General features: G+C 40.9%; 1 protein-coding gene across 5 annotated transcripts in view; it reads right to left on the bottom strand.

Moving 5' to 3' along the window:
• Nucleotides 1-23,241, bottom strand: part of DIAPH2 (diaphanous related formin 2) — a 968,119-nt gene extending 944,878 nt beyond the window's left edge. For all 5 annotated transcript variants that reach the window (XM_040266684.1, XM_040266683.1, XM_040266685.1 and 2 more), the window contains exon 1: nt 22,867-23,241. In XM_040266684.1, coding sequence (XP_040122618.1) covers nt 22,867-23,004 — 138 coding nt within the window. In that variant the 5' untranslated portion in view covers nt 23,005-23,241. The remainder of the gene's footprint in view (nt 1-22,866) is intronic.
• Between the last annotated feature and the right edge of the window lie 287 nt (nt 23,242-23,528).

Here is a 23,528-nt window from a genome sequence, read left to right as displayed (position 1 = left end):
TTCATCTAAAGATACTGTGTCCAAAACCAAACTCCTCTTCCCACCTACTTCCCCCTCTCCCTACTCTACCATGCCTGTTTTCCCTTCTCCATTCCAGATCCTACCCCAAATCAGTCAATCACCAAGGCTGGCAGCTTCTACATACTAATCTTCATTCCTATTACCACTGGCCTAGTTCAGCTGTTCATTTCACATCTCTTCTATTATAACTTCTCTGGTCTTCTAGCCTCCAATCTCACTTCTTTCCAATCGTTTTTTCCTCACTTTGTTTAAACGTTTTATTTTATATTGGGGTATAGCCAATTAAATGTTGTAACAGTTTCAGGTGAGCAGCCAAGGGCCTCAGTCATACATAGACATGTCTCACTATTTTTCAACTTTCAGATTCAGTGTTAAAAACTCAAATGCATATGGATTCTAAGTAGATGATATACTTCAGTGATGCCGGAAAGTAAATGTCACCTAACACTAGACTCCATGTTGAAATGCAATAAGGGGTGGATTGTGGTAAATCCAAGAATACTTGACCCATTCAAATGGGATCTTATTCAAGGACACTGGACTGCTGACAGTCACAAGGGAAGATGTGTTCAGTATTACAAAATTACGCTGATGTTTCAAGGGAGACCAGAAATTTGGATTTATATGTGTAAACTTCCAATTTTTAAGAGCTGGCAAACAAATCAAAATGTAAAAATCATACTACCAAGACTGCAAGCCAAACCAAACTAATCTGCAGCCCACATGTGACCTGCAGGGCTGCCATTTTGCAAACTGTGCATGACATCACTGGTTCTCCAACTTCAGGGTACAGAATCATCTGGGCAGTTTATCAGTGCAGATTCCCAGGGCCCACACCTGAGAATCCAAAAGAATTCTCATTCAGCTGGTTCACTGGAGCTCCAGAATATGTTTGTTTGTTTAATAGCAAGCTTTTCTGGTGGCCTTCAGGCAAGTGGTCCTAAAACCACTTTTCAACAAACCTGTATGAAAGGGAATCTAGGGGATTAGAGGGAATGAAAAAAATGAAAACTATATTTCTCATCCACTTAAAAGACCTTAAATATCTGCTGTCCCAGGGAAATACAACTTAGTATCATATTTGTTTCAACTTTAAACAATAGTGCTCATTCATTAACACATTTTCAAGTAACATATGAAACCAGTTAGGCTTATCAAGAAATTACTTTTTTCAATGTACTGGGCATCTCTCATTAATAGTAGGGCAATGGCTATATAATTACCATTAAAATATAAAGTGGTCTTCTAAAACACCAGGAATATTTCTTGTTTACTAAAAAAAAGGTATTATTTGGCTTTTATTTTAATATTTTAATTGATACAGTCTATAAGAAAATCCTGAAACAGAGTATACCAAAGTCCATGAATTCATAGTGAACTTCTGTTTTAAATTCTGAATGCATGTTTCCCATGGGGACTATGGGGGGGTGCAGGGAGAAAGAAGTACCCAATGAGTCAGTTCCTAGCCTATTTCAACCCAAATTATTAATCTTCCCTGTCTCTAAATCCCAGCCATTCATATGGCACTAATCAAATATTTATGTGTATACAAGTCATAAGGCTTCCCAGGTGAGTTAGTGGTAAAGCATCTGCCTGCCAATGTGGGAGACCTGGGTTCGATCCCTGGGTCAGGAAGATCCCCTGGAGGAGAAAATGGCAACCCACTCCAGTATTCTTGCCTGGAGAATCCCATGGAGAGAGGAGCCTGGCAGGCTACAGTCCACAGAATCACAAAGAGTCAGACATGACTGAGTGAGCACACAGGCAAACAAGTCATATTCTCCTTAAAATCCTTGATAACAAGCACCTATATTTCACAACTTAATACCTTTCAGCACTAAATGGAATATTAGGAAACTGAACTACACTACAACATTTACTGAACAAGGGAGTAATATCTAAGGGGCCTTAAACTGTGTCCCCCGCTATTAGACAAAGGGCAGGGAGGAATGAGTACCAGAGGACAAAGTTCAGGGCTCTCATCAGCCCCAACACTTGGGCAATAAAGTCACATGGTAGGGAGAGTGGGAGGGAGACTTGAGAAGTAAATTGTTCCCAGCACCACCACATTTATGGAGGTCACTGAGAAAGAACAAAACAGAGACTTACTCCTACTCGGGATTGGGCCACCAAGTCTCAAGGCAACATCAGTGGGAAGAGGAGGCAAAAGGCCAGGCAATATTTTTGGATGTGACATACCAGGGGAGCCCGTGCTCAAGGGCCTTTCATATGGCCATGTATTTATAACTCAGAGAATTTCTGTCCTCAGCTTTGGTAGTAATACCCTTCATACTTCAAGGGCTCAAAAGGGATTTCATAAGAATCACAAATCTCTCATGAGAAAGTTGTCTACCAAAGATGATTCATGTCTATAGACGGATGTCTTTTTAGAATAATTTTGTAATCCAACAAGGAGCATGAAAAACTTCCCAGCCTATACCTTGCAAAATAATGTCCTGTTTTTATAGCTACAAACTATTGCACAAAAAATTAATCATTCACTTTCAGTAAAACACATGATAGGCAATACCTCTACACTCAAGAAAGAGAAATAACCACAAAACATTCTATTTTAGCCTAAGTATCTTTGCCCTCAACTAAATGAAAACACTGAATAACAATTATGTGTACAACAGAAAGAGAGTAGACTTTTAAGGGAGCAGCTAAATCTTAAAATCTTATATATATACATACACACACATATATATGCATATATAATGTATTGGTAATAATTATAATAATATATATTTATGTTCAAATATATAACATATATGTTCCAATCAACCTAATAATTAATAAAATAATGATAATAGATACTATTTCAGTCACATGTTACAAAACCGGCTTTGTGCCAAGAACCAGAACTAGATTAACACATACTTTGATAGTGTGGGTATGTGAAATTCTTTGCATATAGACAAATTTTCATCCCTCTGGCTCTTATCTCTAATTCATTTGGGTCTCTATAGTAATAAAAGCTTTAAAAATTGTAGTAATATAACTAAGTTGACAGTATCTCTTAATATCAAGCTTACTTGTTTAAGCACTTAAGTTTAAATCACAGCCCTAAGATGATTTTGCCATAGTGGGAAGAAATACATCTCTTCTTATTGTCATAGGAGATTCACATGTGAAAATGGAAATAAACCAACAAATCATGATAATACTGGAGTGAGGGTACTTTTACCTAGTTTTGTGTATCACAAATCTTGCGGCTTCTCTGGGATTATTCCGGGAACTACAATTCAGCCTAGAACATGAGACATAAGTCTGACAGCAGCAGCCTTGTCTGCTGAGCTACCTGACCTTTAGAGCAAAACAAAAACCACCACCAACAAACAAAAACAAGAAACAAAAAACAAAAAATCTTTAGACTTAGAGGCACTGATCTACAGAAGCAGTTGGGAGCGAGGGCCAATTACATCGCTGCCAAACAGTAAGCTTTCTAAGTACCCTATTCAGGGGACATGTTTAGTTTCACAAGTTCAAAGCTGTCAAAGTATGCCAAAAGGTATCAGAATTAATAGATGCCTCTCTGTTTACACTACAACAGGCCAATTACCACGGAGTACTGACAAAAGATTTTAGACTTTGTGATATTTCCAGTTATAACAAGTCTAAAGGAAGGTCTGATGGGAAGGAAGGCCTATCACCTCACTCCCCTGTTTGGATACTCTTCCAGGCTTACCGAAAGGAGTCCAAACTGTTTAGAGAAGCATCAGGCACTCACTGTGATGGAGCAGCTCTCTCCCTTCCCCCCACTCTCACTTGTACCACTGGGTCTCCCTGGCCTAACTGTTAAGGCCTTGAACTTGCACCACCTCCCTAGCTCCCTTGCAGCGGTGTGTAACTGTTCTCACTACGGGGAATACCCTCTCTCCACTCTCTATCACTGTTTAGGCAGGACTTCCTGTACCTTAAGTCTCTTCCACTGCCCATCTTTCCATGAAATCAGCCCTCCGTTCACAGCACTTCTTACCTGTGCAGTAGCGTTTACCATGTTCACCCGCCTACCTCTGGTTTGTACACACCAGACTCTCCAAGGCTGGGTTCCTAGTGGACTGGGACTATTGATTTCCATATCCTAATAATGTTTATCACAGTCCTGGGGTGGGTTTCACCAAAATGCTTATTAAATTATATTAAATTATATTCTTCTTGAACAGGAAGAATTTCAGAGCTAGAACTATTCCAACTTGAGTAGCCTGCCCAAATCCTCAGTAGTAAAACTAACCATATTCAGCTCCAAATTAGATGTTTACAGACAACTCCTAGCCAACTCCTCAAGCTCTATTCTTTCTCAGCTAACTCAGTCTAACAATGAGGAAATGTGTTCAGATACATTTATTAGACTTTTAAGGTTTGGGACTTTTAAGTAACAGTTAGAACTAGACATGGAGCAACAGACTGGTTCCAAATAGGAAACAGAGTACGTCAAGGCTGTATATTGTCACCCTGCTTATTTAACTTATATGCAGAGTACATCATGAAAAACGCTGGACTGGAAGAAACACAAGCTGGAATCAAGATTGCTGGGAGAAATATCAATAACCTCAGATATGCAGATGACACCACCCTTATGGCAGAAAGTGAAGAACTAAAGAGCCTCCTGATGAAAGTGAAAGAGGAGAGTGAAAAAGTTGGCTTAAAGCTCAACATTCAGAAAAGGAAGATCATGGCATCTGGTCCCATGACTTCATGGGAAATAGATGGGGAAACAGTAGAAACAGTCAGACTTTATTTTTTGGGGCTCCAAAATCACTGCAGATGGTGACTGCAGCCATGAAATGAAAAGACACTTACTCCTTGGAAGAAAAGTTATGACCAACCTAGACAGCATACTAAAAAGCAGAGACATTACTTTGCCTACAATGGTCCATCTAGTCAAAGCTATGGTTTTTCCAGTAGTCATGTACAGATGTGAGAGTTGGACTATAAAGAAAGGTGAGCACCGAAGAATTGATGCTTTTGAACAGTGGTGTTGGAGAAGACTCTTGAGAGTCCCTTGGACTGCAAGGAGATCCAACCAGTCCATCCTAAAGGAGATCAGTCCTGAATATTCATTGGAAGTACTGAAATGCCATGTTGAAGCTGAAATGCCAATACGTTGGCCACCTGATGTGAAGAACTGATGCAAAAGTAATTAGCCTCCAATTAAAATAAATAAATTTAAATTAAAAAAAAGAAAAAGAAAAGACTATGATGCTGGAAAGATTGAAGGCTGGAGGAGAAGGGGACCACCGAGGATGAGATGGTTGGATGGCATCACTGACTCAATGCACATGAGTTTGAGTAAACTCCAGGAGTTGGTGATGGACAAGGAGGCCTGGCGTGCTGCAGTCCATGGGGTGGCAAAGAGTCGGACACGACTGAGCGACTGAACTGAACTGACTGAATGTTTGGGATAGGAGGAAAGATAAAAATGCAAAATATGAAGTTGATTTTCATAAAGCAGAAAAATATTATAGTTCATTTCAAAATTTTAAATAAGACTCTGTTATTTCTGAGAAACCAGCAGGCTATTATAAAAGAGGGTGTATTTTGGAATCAGAATCAATTCACCTCTCTGAGACTCATTTCCCCGCTTTGTAAATGTGGGAAACAACTCTACTTCCCACAAATATTTAGGATAAAAATTAAGTCAGATGGTAACGTAAAGCTCCCACAACAATTCCTGGAGCATTTGTAGATGCTCAGAGAATGTTATTTCCCGTTCTCCTCCTCACATCTGAGTTGGTGAAAAGTGCTTCATATGATCATTCTGGGTTACAGAACAAGTTCAGTCACAGCCTTCCTTCCCTCCAAGATCTTAACATTCCAAATCAACAACCTGTAAAAGTAACTATCTGCTTTTCCATAACTCTGAATATGTGTATGTGGTGTTCCCTCAGTTGAGAATGTCTTCTCTTTTAAACTTATCAAACTTTTCTTCATTCTTCAACATTCAGATTCTAATATGGCCTTTGCAAAGTCTCTCCCCTCCCTGGCAGGTTCAGTATGTGACATTCCCCAGGAGCATTCTGCTCACACTTGTTTATTACAGGACTTACTACTTTAGACTCATCTGTCCCTCTTTTTCTCACTAGGCCACAAGCTCAAGAGTAACACCTATGTGTACTTGTTTTTATCCCCTCGATATTGTCTCGTACAGAAGGAGGATTTGATGTGTGGAGTGATCACAGACCATAACATCCATTTATAATGAGCACAACTGTGAACACAGCCACATGTGCTGCAGAATGAACTGGTTCTCTATGGGGAACTGCAAGTTAAAGAGGCAGGAGTTGACCATATCACTTTCAATCAGGCACTGAAGATTGTCAGGAATGTATGAAAAAAATGGAAGGGAATATGTACTAGTCACTGTGGAAAGAAAAAAAGATAAGAGGTCATTTCAGGCATATGGACTAACATAGCTAATGGCTTCACTTAAATAAAGAGGCAAAACAGAAAAAGGAAGATAAGAAGATTAAAATTAGGTAACTTAACAGTAACCCTAAATATGAACATAAGCTTGGTCCCTACGAGTCGGGTGCGAAGTAGTTACTGATTTTCACTGGTCAAATAGGGAAGTTAACCTTGACCCCAACTGGAACAGAAACCATAAAGGCCAGTCAGTGACTAATATTATTAAAATACAGTCTGGTGATAAGAGAGGCAAGAGTAAACTTCATCATGAATAAGTAAGCTTGATAAATATCGTGTGTGTGTGTGTGTGTGTGCGTGCGCACGCGCACGCATGCATGCGCACACGTTAAGGGGGATGGGTGTCAAGTTAATTTTTATTTTCCCTGAGAAGAGGAAGAATATGAAAACCACTGTCAAAAAAAAAAAAAGAAACACTGGCATAAAGTATTTCAGGTTTCAGATGGGTCTCAGATAAATGAATCAACAACTATATACTGGTTTTAGAAGTACTGCACCACAGTTAGGAGACGTATTTCAGCAAACAGTGACATAGTATTGAACTGAGATGTCAGAGAAGCTAGAAAGGCTTGGCCTCAACTGTGCTCAGGTAGCCCTGGAAGAGGCATGTGATTGCCTGCAACTGGACGTGGAGAAGAGCAGATAAAGTGAGTTGTTTTTGAGGTGAGAGGCAAGGAAAGTTGTTACTTTTGGCAATCAGCCAATTCAGAGGCAGAAGCTGCCAGAGAAGACTGGACTGTGGAATCTAAAATCTATATAGACGATGATCTCAAAATGATCAGTGTCAAAAGTTGTTGAGGTATCAAGGAACCAGCAGATGGAAAAACAGCCTTTCAAACTCATTAGGATATTTTTTTGTTTTTTTTTTTAATATAAATTTATTTAAAAATGAACATTTTTCTTAGAGGTCAGAAATGAGAGAAGTGATAAGAGGTATCGCTTACAACTACAAAGTTATCAACAGTACACCCCAGCAGATAATGCAATAATGAAAAGGAAAGAAATGAAAATAAAATTGGTGAGAGTCAATGAAATAAATGATGCTTCCTTGAAGACATCTTCCTTGAAGATCTGGCCCTGTCTCAATACAGAGGAAAGGACAGAATGGAGAGACATTTTGCACAGGAGAATTCTTTGTCATGGGGGGCTATCTCGCACATCACACAATGTTCAGCAGCACCCCTGACATCTATTCACTACATACCAGTAGCATCCTCACCTATTTGACAATCAAAAATGTCTGCACATTGGACAATCAAAAATTACCAAGTGTCCTCTGGGAGGTAAAAGTGCACCCCACTGAGAACCACTGCTGTAAAGAAAATGAACCTACTTTTGGGGACAGAGGAATGCTACATTCTTCCTTAAATATTTGTCTAAAGCACAAAGTTCTTTGGGTTAGATGAGGTCAAAAACCAAAGAAGGACATCAGCAACCATGACCATATTTGAAAGAAGCATGGAATTGTAAGAACAGATAGGAGAGGTATTTGAAAACAGAAAATTTTTAAATACTCAGTCTGCTTAGTTAACTGCTGTCCCAGTTATATTTATATCATTATGTGAGCTTAAGACAGCCTTTACCTCCTAGTTGGTACAACAGCTCTATGAAAAGAATGGTACATAGTTCTATGGTACATATTGATGGTACATACCCCATAGTTCTATAAAAAGTAATAATCAAGAAATTTCAGCTCATTAAGGTAAGTGATCAGAAGGGTGAAATAGCCCATTTCCAGGCATATACTATTGTATTCGTGATCTATTTTACTCATTACCTTTTGACTAAAGGTTCCCTTTTCCTTTGGGGAGGGATGATGGTTAAGGTTGAGGAACCAGCCCTTAAATCACATTATGCACTTCCCTATCACTTGGCACCTAAGCCCATAGTTTAGGGCTCTATTACTCGTCAACACATCAACGCAATAATAGTTTGTCACAACACTTTCAGCAGTCTAATTAAAAAAGACAGCACTTGGCTGAATATGTCACACTTTTTTAGCAGCCAATCTTTAGGCAAAGCAGGAAGGAGAAGGAAGCAGCAGGAGAAGGTAGGTGGTTCTTGGCACTCCCCTCAACAAGAAACAATGCATGTTGTATACTTGTATAACAGAAGATAGCATTAGCTTTTCCAAAGCAGTTTTACTTCACATAAAATTTCACAAACAAACAGAAAGAGAGTGGCGAGGGGAGGAGAGATAGAAACTACCAGATGAAGCAGGCAGGATGGCTTCCAAAGTAACTGGTTCGAAAGCTACACTATTCCTGGCTAACAAAAGACAAAAGAGTGAGAGAATCATATGCAATATGCAACAGTAAAAAATACAGGAGGCCTTGTGTTGTGGTGGTGGTGGTTTAGTGGCTAAGTCGTGTCCGACTCTTGTGACCCCATGGACTGCAGACTTCCGGGCTGCTCTGTCCATAGGATTCTCCAGGCAAGAATACTGGAGTGGGTTGCCATTTCCTTCTCTAGGGCTTGTGTTAACCATGACATTATTTGACAGAGACCAGCCTGGATTTTTGTGTCTTTTTTTTTTAAATATATAAATTTATTTAATTGGAGGTTAATTACTTTACAATATTGTATTGGTTTTGCCATACATTTTTTTAAGAATAATCTTCATGCATCCTTAAAATCCACAGCCTTATCACTTTCATCCTCATGGTTCTCTTCTAGTAAGTCTGACCCACTACTGACCCACTACTTCATGGCAGTGAATCAAAGAATCTTAACTTTTGACTATCAGTGACAATAAAATGAATGGTCCCTGAACTCTCCCTTCTAAATTAGACATAACCATAGTACAAATCTGGGCTTCCCTGGAAGCTCAGCTGGTGAATCCACCTGCAGTGCAGGAGACCCTGGTTCAATTCCTGGGTCGGGAAGGTCTGCTGGTGAAGGGATAGGGGCTACCCACTCCAGTATTCTTGGGCTTCCCTGGTGGCTCAGATGGTAAAGAATCTGCCTGCAATGCGGGAGACCTGGGTTGTATCCTTGGGTTGGGAAGGTACCCTGGAGAAGGGAATGGCAACCCACTCTAGTATTCTTGCCTGGAGAATCCCATAGACAGAGGAGCCTGGTGGGCTATAGGCCATGGGGTCGCAAAGCGACTGAGCGACTAAGCACACACACATAGTATAAATCTAAAGCTGGTCCAACCATCACCAGTGCAGAGAACCACTCGGTCTTCAGATCTACAGAGCTACTCTGAAGTTTATGGTCTTACATAGTATAGGCCAAATCTTGGTTAAAATCATGGATTTTGATAATCACACTGGTCTTGAATTCCAAATTCACCATTGCATAAATTCAGGCAAGTTACTGATCGACTTTGAACCTTTCCTCCACACCTATCGAATAACATTGTGAGGATCAAATGAGTTACTATTGATGGAGACGGGGATCTCTGCCACCCATCCCCAAGCACCCCTGCACATTGTTGCTGGGTTTGCCAAGACTGAAAGGCTGGACAACACTTCAGTGAAGCCATCTCCTAAGGCTGTGTTTGTAGCAAGTGACTGTGATGATGAGGTAACAGTATCACTGCACCCCAGACAAAGAGCAGGCTTGCTTCTCCTTACCATAAAAGTGGGAAATCAGCCAAGCTCAGTGTTCCCCTCCTGTAATGCCACTGACTGTCTGGGTAGGCATCCATCCTGGGCTACCTTGTGTGACTTAGGACCACAGTGAACCAGCCATGTCATGTTGCCATTCTAGCTACTGCTTTTGTAATGAATAAGAAACCATCTTTTGCCACTGATCCAGGAGTCTTGAGTCTTCCGTAATCATCTAGGAAGCAGTAACAGGATAAAACTCCAAACTCTGCAATGTACTTGACAAATACATGCGAGACACTTAGGGTAGCAACTGGCACATATGATCTTGTTGGTTATTGCAAATCCACTCTGGAAAGGCTCGAGTACTACGCTCGGTCAGTGAACCAAGGCTACCACCCAAGGAGTATGACAACCCAGAGCAGAGCCAGCAGGGTCCCGCACACAATGCATGGTTAAACCAATGTTGACATTACCTTCACTAAACTAGACTAACTCAGACTTCAGAAACAGGATCGTAAAACTAACCTATATTTTTTCCCGTTAGCATTCAGCCTTAAACAGTCATGTTTCATGACTGTCAATTTTTCTTCTAACTAGAACCCAGATGTCATGTATTTATGTTAGGTCAGATTCATTACAGCTCTCAATAACTTTTGACTCCCAGAATGTCAGAGCTGAATGGAACCTTGGAGACTGTTTATTTCAACTTCCTTATTTGACAGATTAAGCTGACACCAAAAGGGAAACTAGATAAATGGCTTGCCCAGCATTACATTTTAAGAAGTAGTTAGCTTACTCTCTATACAACTTCTTTAAATTGCCAGAAACTAACTTCTAAAAAAAAAATACAACTTAACAGGACCAGTTAGATATCTTATTAACCGCTTATTTCAACTCTGTATAGCATATAAAATACTCTTGCATTCAGTCACTAAGTTGTGTCGTATTCTTTGCAAACCTACGGACTATGGCATGCCAGGCTCCTTGGGTTTCTCCAGGCAAGATTACTGGAGTGGGTTGCCATTTCCTTCTCCAAAAGAATCTATATGCTAAGTACTAGAACTAGGTGAGACACAGTCTCTGCAGAAGAAGTTTAAGTCTAGCAGCACAATATTTAAACAGTTCTAAACTACAGGGACAGGGAGGCCTGGCATGCTGCAGTCCAGAAGTCATGAAGAGTCGAACACAACTGGGCATCTGAACAACAACAAAACCACATTAAGTGATAAGGAAGCAAGAAAGCGTTACATGTAATACTGAAAAGACTGAGGTTTTCCCCCTATAGGCAGTGGATAGCCAGCTAAGAGTTTTTCAAGCAGTAGTTATATAAATGTTGGATATGCAAGAGATAAAATGGAGCAAGTCCAGTAGTGAAGTTTTTCTGACATGCCAGGGAAGAGATGAGGACATTAAAGAAGACAATGGCAGTGGAGCTGTTGGAATGGCATTTGCGAAACACAAGTGGTATGACTTGGTGAAAACCTTGTACCTCTCCCACAAGAAAGCTATAGTGCTAGGGACTAAACTGGAAAATGGTGATTAAACCCCAAGAGCAACCTCTGCTCCCCTTAATTCCACTCACATCTAAACCTTTCTTCTTAATCCAGGCTCAAAGCCAATCCACATTCCAGGAACAGGCCTTGAATGTAGCTGCTTTGCCACTGGGTAAGGTTTTCTGATCTGGGGTCCCTCAGACAGGACTGCCCCCTCTCCTGTTGCCTCTTTTTCATTCTTGTTTTCTGCTGCCTTACTCTTCTTGGCCTCTGGCTCAGTCCTGGGCTCTAAGATTCTATAAAATAAGATGTACCTTGAAAACAAGAACGGGTGACACTAAGAACAAAATGTAGCTTCTACTAGTTTAGGGCAACCTGGTCGGTGACAGGTATAGATAGGAAATGCTTTTAAATAAATCTATCACACTCAGTAATTGATTTCATATCCAATGGCAACCCTTCTGCACGTTACCTCTGCGGCCAGGTAGTAGCATACACCATTAATAATAGCCACTGCTGCTGCTGCTGCTAAGTCGTTTCAGTCGTGTCCGACTCTGTGGGACCCCATAGACGGCAGCCCACCAGGCTCCTCTGTCTCTGGGATTCTCCAGGCTGGAGTGGGTTGCCATTTCCTTCTCCAATGCATGAAAGTGAAAAGTCAAAGTGAAGTCGCTCAGTCGTGCCCAACTCTTAGTGACCCCATGGACTGCAGCCCACCAGGCTCCTCCATCCACGGGATTTTCCAGGCAAGAGTACTGGAGTGGGGTGCCATTGCCTTCTCTGAATAATATTCACAGAAACCAGTAAAAACGATAGTGATGACCTTCAGGGATGGAAACAAGCAAACGTTAACAGATTACTTAAAGGAAGGGGGTTGAAAGCACAGGTTTGTAATAGAACATTTTGATCCACAATTAGCTACAACAGAGCTGGTAGGAAGAGCATGGAAAACTGGGTCCAGAGCCCTACACAATTCCTAATTTAAAGTATAACTAATGCCTCAGTTGCATTTTTCACAGAGATATGGCCACTTAAAGTTTAGTATTTGGTCTCAGACCTACTCAGCTTATATAAAAATGGAGAATTTGGATCTCTCAGAAATTCACAAGACCATCTGAAAACGGTTTGATGAAGGAAGCATATGATATACGGAGCAAGCTTGATAATTTAGACATTAGGAAACATGAGTTAGCCCTGCTTCAGTAAAACAAATATACGAAAAGCCAAACCACCAGCATGGATAAAATCCAGGCCATTTTTATTTTTCTGCATTGTAAAATTATTCTTCCCTTTAATAGCTTGTTTAAAGACCATTAGCTACTCAACCAAAGGGGAGGGAAAATGTAAGCTAATGCACTGCCAATGAAAAACAAGCTGTGAGGTCAGCCCAAGAAAAGATTATTTCTACTCACAAATGTTTTATGTACACCCTGACTCTTCTGGAACACATTGATTTTGTAATGAGAGGTATTAGACCGCAGAGCATATTATTAGAGGAAATGCTTCTGACATATTTATTTTAACCCATTTTAACTTTCTTTAAGTTACTGCCTTGTATCATGGGCAATGTAAGTGAAAATGAATTGGACTTATGACATAAACTTCAGAAAAAAATGCAGTCTTACTCATATGATCTGTAACCACATGAAGCACTCTTGAGGCACAAGAATGTCAAGAAAATGACTGGGAGGAGGGCAGAAAGGGAGGAGGAGCCTGAGGTCAGAGAAAGTAATCAATATACTATACTGAACCTGTAGCCTAGATCTCCAAGGACACAATCCTCTACATTTGAGGGCTGCAATCATATATAAGTAGGTTTCGAAAAACATTGCACATACATGGACACCTTATATTGTCTATTTCAGAATCAATGACAAATAGAAAAATACCTATTCTACATGAGACATTAAACTAAGTTCTGTGCCTTGGTGAATTTCCTATTTGGTGTGAGAATAAAATCCACCTGGTCTTAACTGCAGTCGCTAACCCGCATGGCACCTCTGTGTGAACTAGAAATAGGAGTCCCCGGAAGTCACAGTCCGGAGACTTGGCAAATGATTTGGTAAGTGTTTTGACCTCTGTGGTCTCACACCCATAAGCAGGGCTCAACCATACACAGCAACCCCGGTCTTGATTACACATGTAAGTTCAAAATGTCAGTGTGCGGTCTATACCAGGGCCTTGCTTTCTCCACAGAGAATCTTCCTAAGCATCTTCAGCCAACATAATATGCTATTAAGGCTTTGAGATTTTATCAGTGATGATTTCAAAGCACACAACACACCACCTCCAGAGTTGTCTTTTCTTCAAGCAAAATAAAAGAAGAAAACCTGCCACCTGTTCAGCCCAAACAATTATCAATCATCATCTATTTTGAGGAAATCAACCCAGCTGATTGGGTCAGCCTAGAAGATGCAGGCTGGAGATTAGTTGGCAGTCTAAACCTACTTGAGTCTGCAAAGCTCGAAAAATTATATGCCTATCACTGCCCAGCACAATAACAGCACGAAATTGCTGTCTGGAACGTAGTGGTTACACAATTTCGTTAGTAAATCTGTGTGGAGTCTAGGCCTTCTGCCCAAGCTGATTTCTCATACTTACCCACTCCACCCATCCCCAGCTCCTCATTAGTGTAGCCTGGCTTTCAATTTTAACCCTACAAATGTCTAAATAAGGAAACTTAATAGTTCAGAGTTTTTTGCAAAGCTTTGCTCACCCAATTATCCACAGGCAACAACCTAGAATGTTTTTAAAAGGCTAAAAAACAAAGACAGACACAAAGTACCAAATTGGTCTTTGTATGGAAATTGAAACTAGAGCTAGTAACCTGAACTTAGTCATATAGAGCACCTATCAGAGAGTTCGATGAACCCTTGATTGACAAAACAATAAGCCGCTCCTTTGCCCAACTATCTACGATATTCCCCTGGGAGGGAATTCTTGCACATAACCCCACTCCAAAAACTGCAAAATGAAGAACATGTGATTACCCAATTAGTGAGTGGAGCCAAAAGTCTTACTTCGGTCTCTTTTCTCAGCACATAGTAGCTGTTCTAGGGAGCCTCTCCACACCTGTATGTATAGTCAACCTTACCAGGTATTTCTACAGAATTAAAGACAGAAGTGAACTTAACTGGAGCTGATACATATGATACTTTATGTGGAGCAACTTTGAAAGACATTTTGCCATTAATTTAAAGCTGCATTTGTATAAAGAGCTCAATGAGATGTACATTAATTAGGCACACATTCAGTTCAGTTCAGTTCAGTTGCTCAGTCGTGGCCGACTCTTTGCGACCCCATGAATTGCAGCACGCCAGGCCTCCCTGTCCATCACCAACTCCAGAAGTTCACCCAAACTCATGTGCATCGAGTCAGTGATGCCATCCAGCCATCTCATCCTCTGTCGTCCCCTTCTCCTCCCGCCCGTAATCCCTCCCAGCATCAGAGTCTTTTCCAATGAGTCAACCCTTCGCATGAGATGGCCAAAGTATTGGAGTTTCAGCTTTAGCATCAGTCCTTCCAAAGAACACCCAGGACTGATCTCCTTTAGAGTGGACTGGTTGGATCTCCTTGCAGTTCAAGGGACTCTCAAGAGTCTTCTCCAACACCACAGTTCAAAAGCATCAATTCTTTTTTGAGGCAACTGGGGATATTGGATTATGAGTTGAGTGTCAGAAGATATTGAGATGATCCCAATGAATATGTTAATTTTGAAAGACGTGACAGGGGCATAGTGGTTACTTTTTTTTTTTAGTCAGTCATTTTTAGAGATGCACACTGAACCACATAGGAGTAAAATGACACAATATCTGGGATCTGCATTAAAGCACTTCAGCAAGGAAATAAAGGATGGATGAAGCAAATGTTGAAAATCAAAACTACTATATGTAGTTAATGGATATAATACCCCATGGTGGTTCATTATACTATCCTCTCTAATTCTTAGTAGGTTGAAATTTCTCATACCTTTTCATAATAAAGCCTTATTAACTAGCCCATATTACAAATAAAGTGAAAACTCTATTTTAGTTCTTTTACTTTTTGCTGGGGAAAGACCAGCGAAATAAAGGTAGATAAAAATTCCTCATAATTCTGAGCAGATCTTTACCAAAGCATGTGGATATCTATCACAGAAGAACAAATAGATTTTTAAAGGATCGTACCCAACATCTTTTCTCGCCTTGATGAGCACCAGGATTGCTAGGTGACTGAATCAATAGCCTTGGAGAAATCACTCATTCCTAATGAAGTCGTGGACTCCTACCTAGGCCTGCCTGCATAGCCACCTGAGGAACTTCTCACTTGCACTTGGCACCACAACAGAGAGAGACTGGAGGCCAACTTGCAGTTCTGTATCTGGAAAGCAATGTAGCTGACTCTTGCTAAAGCAATACAAAAAGAGCTTCCTTAAACCAAAGCCTGTGTAAATGGTGATTAGTAAGATTTTGCTTTCCACATTCTTTCGTGAGAAAGGCACCCATACCCTTTTCCCCAGGCCACTTCACAGAAAGCAAGCAAGGATTAGGATTCAGTTGAATGTCTGTTCAAGCCACAGCCCAAGTAAATAAGTTAAACTGAAACCGATTCAGCCTCATCAGGTAAGTTTTGCATTAGGACAAATTGATTTATTTCTATTTCTATTACTTACATTGATAATAAATAGTTATGTGAAACTGCATCTCAACTTTCCTTTACATGCATCATTTTTTGAGCTGTCTTCCACTTGAGTGTCTTTTATAAGATGTCTACCTGGACCACAAGTATATAACTGTATTTCAAATCACCTGGCCATCATGTTAATTTCTTCAATCATGAGACAAAAATAAGTATGAAACAACCAAAATCTGATGGAAGGAACTGGTCTCTTCTGCGTGGCAGACTGAAATATAGGACCAAGAGAAAGTTGGGTCTTCAATAATCATCCCTAGGGTGCTACTAATATCCAGTGATACTTAGTCAAATGTGCTATTTCATGTAAATTAGCATATATTATGTATGCACTATTTTCAGAGCATCCTGTTATTTACAGTGTTGAGATCAGGTTGGAAAAGTAGATGATTTTACTTCAATGACATGTTGCTACTCCCAGAGATCTTGGCATTCAGAGTGAAATCTAGGTGGATTAAAATGATAATTGTTCCAAAAAGGAATTGAAAAAAAAGAGATTTCATCATTTTTCACTTTCAAAGTTCCTGAAGCACAGTGACTCAGTGCTGTATCTAACGTTGACAATAGAACTGAGAGCTTTAAACTTATCTCTAGGTCAGACTCCTTAACACATCAGTGACTCAGTTTTCTTATTTGTACAACAGCAGTAAGCTGCCTGACAAGACAACTGTCATAGATATCTAGTGAAACTTTTTTTAACAGAAGTTTTAAATTTCTCAAACTGATACATGGAAAAACAAGGATAGCCTGATTATTTAAAAAAAAAATACAGTGAAAAAAAATTAAACTCACACCTTACATTTATTAAACAAAACAAATTATTTGCAGAAGGACAGAATGTATAATCTTTCAAACAGACAAATTGGAGAGAGAATAAGGAATCAACCAAAAAATAACCTTATTATAGTACTTTGTACAATCATGTTAGAACTATCAAACTGCAAGAAAGCCATTAAACTATCCAATCACAATGCATTTGATTTGGGTAATAAGGAGTTAACAATACTGTTGTATATTTGCACAGCAATATAAAATTTCCTATATGCTTTCTCATTCATTACTGTGTTTTATCTAAATCACCTTGTGAAGGAAATCAGGTAAGCATTATCTCTGTCAAACATTAATCAAGGGCTCAAACCCTCTGCTATTAAACGGCTCATCAGAGATTACAAGCAACTAAAAGACTAAATACTGGAACCCAGGTCCTTTGGTCCTCTATTGAGTATTCTTTTGCTAATAATCCAATATCTCATACTATTATCAATAAAATGTTACTTGGGTCATGAATAGTTTTTTTTTTAATATTTATGGGAGTATAGTTAATTTACAATGTGCTAGTTTGTACAGCAAAGTGAATCAGTTATACATATACATATATCCACTTTTTCAGATTATTTTCCCATATAGATCACTACAGTGTAATTGATGATATACATGTCAATTCCAATCTCCCAATTTGTCCCTCCATTCCCTTACCCCCTGGATAATGATAAGTTTGTTTTCTATATCTGTGACTATTTCTGTTTTGTAAGTAAGTTCATTCGTATCATTTTTGTTATTGTTGGATACTGGTTCCCCACATGGAAGTTCAGGCTGTGACATCACAAGAAGCCAATCAAACAAATAAGAAATCAAGCTAGAAGTTTCTCAATGTTCAAAATTACAGAAAGGACACCAACAGGTACAAATAGGTTCATTTGATGGAGTATATATTCTAAGAGGAAAAAAACAGCACATTTCTTTTTCAAAAAGTCTCTTTTCAACAATTCATACTCTCAAAATGTCTGGCCTATAGAGAAAGAATTCCCAGCTAATAATAATGTGTTGAGTGCTTCTGCACCCCAGCACTGGTCTGCAAGATTTAAGAATAGGCATAACGCAGGACCCTTGCCCAGAAGCATTTTAAAATCTATTGGACATACGAGATCAGCATATAACAGTCAGACTTATGACAGTTAGGAGTTTGGAATAAGGAAGGGCTTTCAGAAAGCTGATGGTTTAATGGAAGAATGAGAGCATTATGAGACACCACCTGGGCAGGTTAGATTTATAAAGAAAAACACGGCAGACATTTCCAATCTGGTGAAGATGTTCAGGGTGTGTAGAAGGAAAGAGAGGTGATGGAGCAGCAGGAGGAAACAGAGATGCAGAGAAATATGCTGAGTAAATGGATGACTGGAGGCACTGCAGTTGAAATTCAGGTCTCCAACCCTAAACAATGAACTCTTACACCATTCTGCTCCTCCTAACTGGTCTTCCTGCCTCCATTCTGGCACCCCTGTCCAAGAAAGTCTCCACTATATTAAGTTTCTTTCTGACACACAATTCTGATCAGCTTGGTCTCCTCAAATCTCTTCAGTGACTTACTGTGGGTTTCAGAAAGAAGTGGAAACTGGAACATGGCATACAAATACCCATCAAGAGCTGGACTCAATCTCTTTTCTGACAGGTCCACCATATGTAAGTTTTGTTTCAGCCACTAACATCAATCCACAGCTCCTTTACTGGGCATGCTACCACATCTCTCTACCTTTGTACACATTGTTCCCTTAAATGCCTTTCCCTCCCCTTCATCAATTAATGCCTCATTCTTCAAGCCTTGGTGCAAATACCACCTACTATGGTAAGCCTTTCCTTCCCACACTCAAGCATTCAATTTGAGTCAGACGCCTCTCCATGATGTTTCTATTATCACCCTCCTCTACATATTCCCATTGTTCCTTATCACACAGCTCTGTAATTGTTAGTTAACTCCCCTGTCTCCCTCACTAGAAAATGGCATCTTTGTATCACCAACCTTCAGAATAATGCGTAGCACATAGTAAGTGCTCAGTAAGTCTTTGTGGCATACAGGAACCCACTATGCTCACCTTTATCAATTAAAATCAAAACATGTTTAAACCAATTAAAAACAAGCAAATATTCAGAAAGTTATATAAGAACCAGAATATTAACTTCTGTTACTTCAAGTTACTAACGCAACTACACTATCTAAACAACCAAAGGCTTTAGAAATTATACAGAAATACAAAGTCAAAATGCAGAAATGTGAAAGAATGCTACGCCACTCTACCCCACAGTATGTATGTGAGGGGTGCTGGTTCTATCTTTAACACTGTGCTTAGTCGCATCTGATTCTTTGTGACCCTTTGGATTATAGCCCTCCAGTTCCTCTGTTCATGGGATTTTCCAGGCAAGAATACTGGAAGGGGTTAACATTTCCTTTTCCAAGGGATCTTCCTGACGCAGGGATCGAACCCGGGTATCCTGCGTCTCCAGCACTGGCAGGCAGAGTCTTCCCCGCTGAGCCATCAGGGAAACCTGCCTCTTACACTAGCCTCTCTTAATGCTTAAATCACTGCCTGAAATATGTGCGATTCAGGATGTCCTTCATGACACTTCCCGAGTGTTCTGAACTACTTGAGTTGACAAAATACATTCCATGGTTGACATCAAATTGCTAATTAATTAAGATTCATGTTGTTTGATGACATGCTACAATCTGGGCCTAACCAGACGGTTTACATAAAATACAAAGCTCTACTACTAAGGCATTATTCAAATAGTGATGAGTCCAAAACAAGGTTGCCTTCATTAAAAAGAACCCAAATAAAAGGGTCATTATGAGGCTGTATACATGAAGAGAATTGAAGTAAGCTTTATTAAACTGATTTAACTAATCTCATGCAGAAGTCATTAAAAGTCCTGAAATGTTGCTCTGAAAACTTCTAACACCCATCCAAAGGTTAAAGGATATAAATAAAAGTCATTCCTCTCTATAGAAAACGTGTCTTCCTTCTCCAGTTCCCAGAACAATGAGAAACTAAATGAAAACAACTGAATCACAACCCTTATACTGTATGAATCCACTATACCATAGCTATGGTGTTAAATTTTCTACACAGTAGAAACTTTCATTTTAGCTAATACTATATAGATGTTTGTAACTAACTGTTTACTGGCAGATGAACTACCTTCAATATCAACCACTGATGCAGTCAGTGTTATTTCCCTTCTCCCTTGTCAATGACCTCCTCCTCTTCCCAGTTTCTTCAAGTGGAATCAACTCGTAATTTCCTTTACTCTCTGGTAACCCAACAGTTTCATTCTTCTATAGGAGACACATGCCTTTAAGGAACTGATGAAAACTAGGGGGCCCAGAAAAATAAATGTATCTACATACACTCAAATTTTTTCATATGATTTCAGTTTAAGAACCCTTATCCCCCATAATCACCTACACAAATAATTTCTATTACTATATGATGCTCTCTTACACCCTCCCCCAACACCTTACACACACACACATGAACACAATTAAGGACTACTACAGTGATTAACAACATCATACTCAACACAATAAAATGCAGTCCAGGTGATGCTTTGCCCTACCAACAACATTTCAAGAATCCCAGATGAACTCCTCTCTTAGGCCTTAGAACATGTTGAGCACTTCAATAAGACAACTCAAAATAAGGAGTAAGGCATTTATTTTAAAAGTTACCAAGTCTTATTATTTGGTCAACTTTAAAACCTTAAAATGAACTGAAATGTCGTCCTAAATATGTGTTTCTGAAGTCTGACATATCTGCTTGTAAAATCATGTAAGGCTCAAAAGTTATTTTGAGTACAAAAGAAAGTTCCCATTGATATCAACAATCTCTCAGATTCAAATACTTGTTCTAATGTATTAATCTATGTTCAACACCAAATAGTGTTAGCTAGGAACTGAAAGTGATACCATCTCACAACTATCTAGTTACCTTATCAAAGCATAAAAGATGAAACAGGACAAATGACCAAAGGGAAGGGAAGCATAGAATCAAGGTGTTATTACTAACAGACAGAGATAAGTGCTTTTTCTTGAACTCGTATATCCAAAAGCCGAAGGCTCTTGCTGGATGTACCAAACTTTGTGGAAACTATCAGTTCACTTTTATTTTTGTTTAAGCTTTTAATCACTGTTTAAGCCAGTTCTGTTTTGGGTCCAAAAAAAGAAAGAAGAAACATGATCACTCTTTTACTGCAAAATGATAAATTTCAAAAATCACATCAGGATTTTTATACATTAAACTTGGCGATAGAAACAAAACTTTTCTAAATTTTGTAATAGGAGTACCCATTAAACCTCTGTCAGGGCAGATAATTCACAAAGAGCTTGTGACTCAGTTTCTTCATTTGTAAATACCAGAGGGGAGAGTGGTAACAGGACACATCAAATAACTGTCAGTTTGCCTCAAGTTAAGGTGGAACTGATGAGACCTTAGACTGGTTGTTTTATTACACCCTGCTAGGTCCCTTTCCACATAATAGAACGCTGTAAATTTCCTGTAACCGTAACACTTCGATCACTACTTTCCAATCTGGACAGTCCATAATTGAAAGGCCAACAGAGGGCAAGAGAGAAGCACAACAGGTATCAATACATACTAAATGGCCAGATGGCCTAAGAAAAGTCTTTAGTTATAAGGTCACTGCGTCCTTCCTTATACCCCAGTTGCTGGTTAAAACTGAAAAGTAAATATACAACATGTGGCTTTTGCGCTCCAAACAAACAGAACTTTCGGACAGGAGGAGTATTTGCTGAATTTGAGCTGGAAAACCATGTCCCCTCTGCCATCCGAATTAGAAAGTTTATTGATAAACGTCTGCCTAATATTTGCCAGGGCTGACCAAAAAAAAAGTCTTTAGCCAATACACTGTATGAATTTGACCAGTTTTTAAGTTTCACTATTATTATACCGTTTTTCTATAAGCTCAAGGAAAAAAAGAAAGAAAAAAAAAAGGAGGAACCTTTTTAACTGATGAGTTGAAGAAACCCCAGTATTTCCCAATCTGATACCAGGCCCCATAGATTTCATTCCTCTGCACATGAAGGCAGTGACAGGAAATGGACTGCCTGCTCTCACTCGTTCAGACACTCTCAAGACGGGAGATTTGTGCAGTCGGTCTACTGCTTTTGAGCGTTCTTAATCTACTAAGTGGAAGTCCTGGACGACTGGCGATCACACACATACGACAGTTGGTGGTACCTCCTCCAGCCTCTGACTCCCACGCTCCCCCCACTCTTAAAGAAATGTTTCTTGGGCGAGCACATGGAGAGGCAAGCGGGGGGAACACGTAGGCGCCTCTTCCTTAGATATCTGGTCAAGTAGAAAATACTGGGGGCCTAAGTTGTGTGCTTTTTGTTGCACTAGTGGTGGGATTTTTCTTTGGTTGGTTGATTGGTTGGTTTTTTTTTCGTAAGTCTATGAGTGGGCTCCCTAGCACTGGGGCTGAAAAAAAGAGAGGTTCCCCTGCCCGGACCCTAAGCGTTAAAGAGTCAAAACCCCAGCAGTTGATATGGATGGGAGGGGAATGAAATCGCGCAAAGAAGGATCGCGCCCCCAAGTTCGACCAACAACAGCCCCTACCCTGTACGCGGGGTCTCCCCAAGTTGGGGTGGGGCCTTTCTCCTTCCCGCACCGCCTCCCGGCTGCCAAGACGGAGAAAGGAGTTAACTGGAGAAGGGGGTGCTCTTCCGCCCCCACGCCGTCTCCGCGCCTCGGCGTGGCCGCTGCTTTAGCGGCTCCCCGAGTTGCACGGCGAGGTCGCGGTCACCCTTGGGAGGGGGCCCCGGGTCCCCCCGTGTTCAACGGCAGGAGGATCCCGGGGCTCTCGCTGTCCCTGAGGCCGGCGGGGGCTGCGGGAGCACTCACCAATTTAGGTTTGTTTTTCGTTTCCTCTTCGTTGGCGGCCCGGCTGCCCGCGCTCCGCTTGTTGCTTCGGCCCCCACCGGGCTCCTCGCCGCTGCCTCCCGCGCCCGCCGCCGCCGCCGCCGCCCCGGGCTGCTCCATCTTTCTTCGGCCCTGTCACCTGTGCCCTGGAACCCCACTTCTGCTTCACTGAGGAAGCCCCTCGGGGCGGTTTCGCTGCCCCGCGTGGATTCGGCAGCGCCTCTTCCTGGAGGGGAAAGTGGGTCTGCCGACCTCACCTCCCCGGGGCTCTCGGCTCCCAGGCACCCCAGACCCGACAAGCCGTTGCCACTACTCTGCGCTGGGGCAAGCCCTGCCCCCGAGCGGCTGTAATTACCACGGTCGCCGCCGCCCTCAGGGCGGTGTTTAGGGTGGAGGGAAAGTAGGTGCCTATCTCTTTAAGAGGGCCTCCGCACACGTGATTCATCAAAGTGCCCGCAGTCCGCCGCCCGGGCGCGGAAAGCTGCTTCCTACTCCCGCTGCCGGGCGGCCCGGCTACTGAGCATGCCCGGCGCGGCGGCGGCTGCCAAACGAGAGGACTTGAAGCTGAGGTTAAGCACTGATTTCCCTTCCTAGGGGCCTAGCATGAAATGGAAGGGAACTAGCCGAGAGAGAGGAGGTGTAGC

This window comes from Oryx dammah, unplaced genomic scaffold, assembly GCF_014754425.2.
Source record: "Oryx dammah isolate SB20612 unplaced genomic scaffold, SCBI_Odam_1.1 HiC_scaffold_23, whole genome shotgun sequence".
Classification (NCBI taxonomy): Eukaryota; Metazoa; Chordata; class Mammalia; order Artiodactyla; family Bovidae; genus Oryx; species Oryx dammah.
The sequence above is the reverse complement of the archived record's forward strand: the minus strand, read 5'-3'. Positions and strand labels throughout refer to the sequence as shown.